At 42.2% G+C, this 3,100-nt stretch overlaps 1 protein-coding gene across 1 annotated transcript; it reads right to left on the minus strand.

Moving 5' to 3' along the window:
• Positions 1-1,205: 1,205 nt before the first annotated feature.
• Positions 1,206-1,643, minus strand: LOC149534633 (uncharacterized). The gene has a single exon (XM_089806053.1). The coding sequence runs from the start codon at positions 1,641-1,643 to the stop codon at positions 1,206-1,208; it is 438 nt and encodes a 145-aa protein (XP_089662179.1).
• Between the last annotated feature and the right edge of the window lie 1,457 nt (positions 1,644-3,100).

The raw sequence follows: 3,100 nt of genomic DNA on the forward strand, positions 1-3,100 counted from the left end.
TAGTCCAGAAGCAGTTCCTTTCTTTCTTGGTATTGGGGGCATACAGGTTAAGGATTAGCCAAGATTCATTGCTTTGGATGTGAAAAACCTTACAAAGAAGAGCATTAGTAGAGCTGTAAAGAGTAGTTAACTTGAAAGCTCTAGTGTTATACAAGGTTAGGACACCACCTGAAGCTCCATCTGAGTCAGAAGCTTCGTAGAAAAAAGTTTTATTGAAAGATATCCTTCTTACCAGGTCCCTTTTCATCTTAGTTTCCTGTAACATCAAAAAGTCAGGTCTTTGGTCTCTAATCATATTTCTAATGAGTTCCTATTTGTGAGCCCCATTAAGGCCCCTTATGTTCCATGAGATGACTTTCATTTCTTACTTCTTGAGAAATCCTTGATGGACCTCTGGCTTCCATCTGCCAGGTTCCTTCTTGTTTCTTCTTGTAGTATTTGATTTAGGTTCTTTCTTCCTACTCCCTTGGGGGGTGACCCAATATCAGCTTTAACCCTACTTCTCGTTGAAGCAGGAGATAGGGGGGGGGGGGGAGTTTTCTTCTGGTTCTTCTTTTTCTTCTTGACCATGCACCAATCATGAAGGCTATCCGTTGCACTGTTATCTAACCTATCTTCCCAAAAGGCAAGCTGAGATGGATCAATGTTCTTAATGAGGAGATGGAGCTTGGCCTCAATTCCTATAGGGGCTAAAGAATCTCCCCCCTTGCCAGAGATGACCTTCAGAGAAGCTAGAGTGTTCTCAAGGGGAAGACACTTAGCTTGGGTATCCTCATCTCAGGCCGGGGATTCGTGTTCTAGGTGATTCAACACTGTAGCTCCCAAAAGAGGGACTTCCTCCGCTACAGGAGAAAACTATACTATAGTTTCCAGAGGGAGATTCTACTCCACAAGGGGACCCATGGCTAAGGAGGTGGAGTTTACCCACACCTTAGGGTCCTCCAATGGGTTTGAGATTGTCTTTTCCAATTCAGGGCCCTGTTCAAGGGGGGGGGGGAGATGGCATTTTCCTTGGGGGGATCCTTCTGAATAGTGTCCTTCACTGCTACATCTTTTAGGCTAACAGCCTTTCTCCCTTGTGCCATAGAAAGTTTGCGCCTCCATAGCATCTTCATCTTTCCCTTACCAGAAGGGCGTGTAACAAGTTTTTTGGTTTGATCAGGGATGACTGGTTTCATGATCTTCTTCTTTGCCTCATTGGGGCACTAGTGGGCCTTATGACCAGCCTTTAGACAGAGGAAGCACGCAAAGGGGATCATTTCATAGATGATTTTTTGGTTATGCACTCCAAGTTTGGAATGAATTTCAATGAACTCAGGCATGTCTGTTCTATCTCTCACCCCAATGCAAATGCGTGCAAAGTTGAGGCAACGCTTGGAAGCAGTGATCGAATCTGTTGAGAGAAGTTCCCCAAAGGTCCTAGCTATACCCCCAAAGACGTCCTCATTCCAGTATTCAAGTGGCAGTTCTAGTAGTCTTACCCACACTAGAGCTTGGGCGAAAAAAGAATCGTTCAAGCTCATGCCAAAAGACCATTTATGGAGCACAAGGGAAGAACGGCCCATGGCCCATTGCCCTTCACTCAAAATTCTAGCAAGGTCTTCTGAGCAAGTGAAATCAAAAGACATAAAGCCTTTCGCCATAGCCGTGACCAAGACCTGGCCCTTGAAAGCCCATTTATGTTTTATGAGCTACCTAACTTCATCAATGCTCGGTCTAGGCCCCAAAAATTTCCCAACCAAAGTAGAAGCCATAGTCTAAATATTGTGATCCACAATCTCATCTAGGATGGCTATCGCACAAGAACCAATCACCGCATTTTGAATAGTTTTAATAGGTGGGAAAGAGGACTTACTAGAGGGTTTAACCCTGAAGAGTGAGGACCATTTTGTAGGTCCTTGCACATTTGTTTTGGAGACCAAAGGAGACTTGATTGCTTCCTTGATTAGGACAACTGGACCCCCAACCACACTTTTTGACTTGTCCCCTATGCCAGGATTAGCCAGATAGCCTCCATCTTGATGTCCATGCTCCAATCCAGGGGCCCAAAACTGACCATTCAAGGAATTCTCGCTCTTGCATGAATTTGGATTTTGAAAGCACCTGCTCTCTCCACTCCCATTGCTATCCGCTCCCATCTCTGGAAACAATACTCTAACCATTGTTGCAATGATCTAAATCTCTTAACAGAGTTGGCTTAACAACTATTTGCAAATCCTCTAACAAGGTGGCATTTCTATTCAATTGTCCAAAGACCTTTAACAAGGCCACTCTTAAGAGGGTGATTAAATTATCTAATAGGGTCACACCTAACAATGTGTTTTGTAACCTTTAACAGGGTTGACCCTTAACAGGCTCACTTCAAAAGAGTGAAAATTAGCAACTAGTTGCAATTGGTGGTCTTTCCAAAATTGGGTTTGCACTTCAAATCTTGGTGCCAAATGTGTTCATACTATTTCTCTTATGTGTTTGCAACTAAATACTATTAATCACATTTAACATCTTATGATTTGCATGTTAAGTAGTTGCCGGGCATTTTCAGTGTTTATTGACTTACAACATTTTTTGTGTGTTTTGTTGAGTATCAGTAGAATTTAATTTTTAGTTTATTTGGTTCTGACATCCAAGGAATCCAGGATTTATTTTAGTGGTAATTGATTCACTCCTTCCCTCTCAGTTACTCTTATATTTCCAACAGAGACCACTTAGGTTTCCACTAGCTTTCACTATGAACACCACTAACTTTACCTCCACTATCATCCCTCTTACCACAAGGCTAGAGATACATCACCAATAATGGTTACATCCCCTATGAGGATGGAGAAAAAAGATAATGAAAAGTTTTTTTTAACCCTAGTGTGATACAGGTTAAGGAATTGGAGGTTCCCGAAGGAAAACATCATGGTTGTTAAGAGATAAGTGACTTGATGGGTGAGATTAAATGCAAATGGAGTCCCTAAATTCCCAATTTAGTGCTCTAGATGAGAGTTTTAGGTCTCTCTCTAAGTTTTCTATGAAGATGACCCACACTTCTACTACTACTCTCTAGCTTGTTCACCAAGAGAAAAAGAAAGAAGGGATTAGCATGGAAGATGCGACT

The sequence above is a fragment of the Cupressus sempervirens genome, chromosome 10 (assembly GCF_028749045.1).
Source record: "Cupressus sempervirens isolate cs-2001-9-10 chromosome 10, ASM2874904v1, whole genome shotgun sequence".
NCBI classification, from domain to species: domain Eukaryota; kingdom Viridiplantae; phylum Streptophyta; class Pinopsida; order Cupressales; family Cupressaceae; genus Cupressus; species Cupressus sempervirens.

What these genes read in the sequence shown, in the direction of transcription:
- LOC149534633 (XM_089806053.1), bottom strand. Translation starts at nt 1,643, where the DNA reads ATGGCGAAAGGCTTTATGTCTTTTGATTTCACTTGCTCAGAAGACCTT.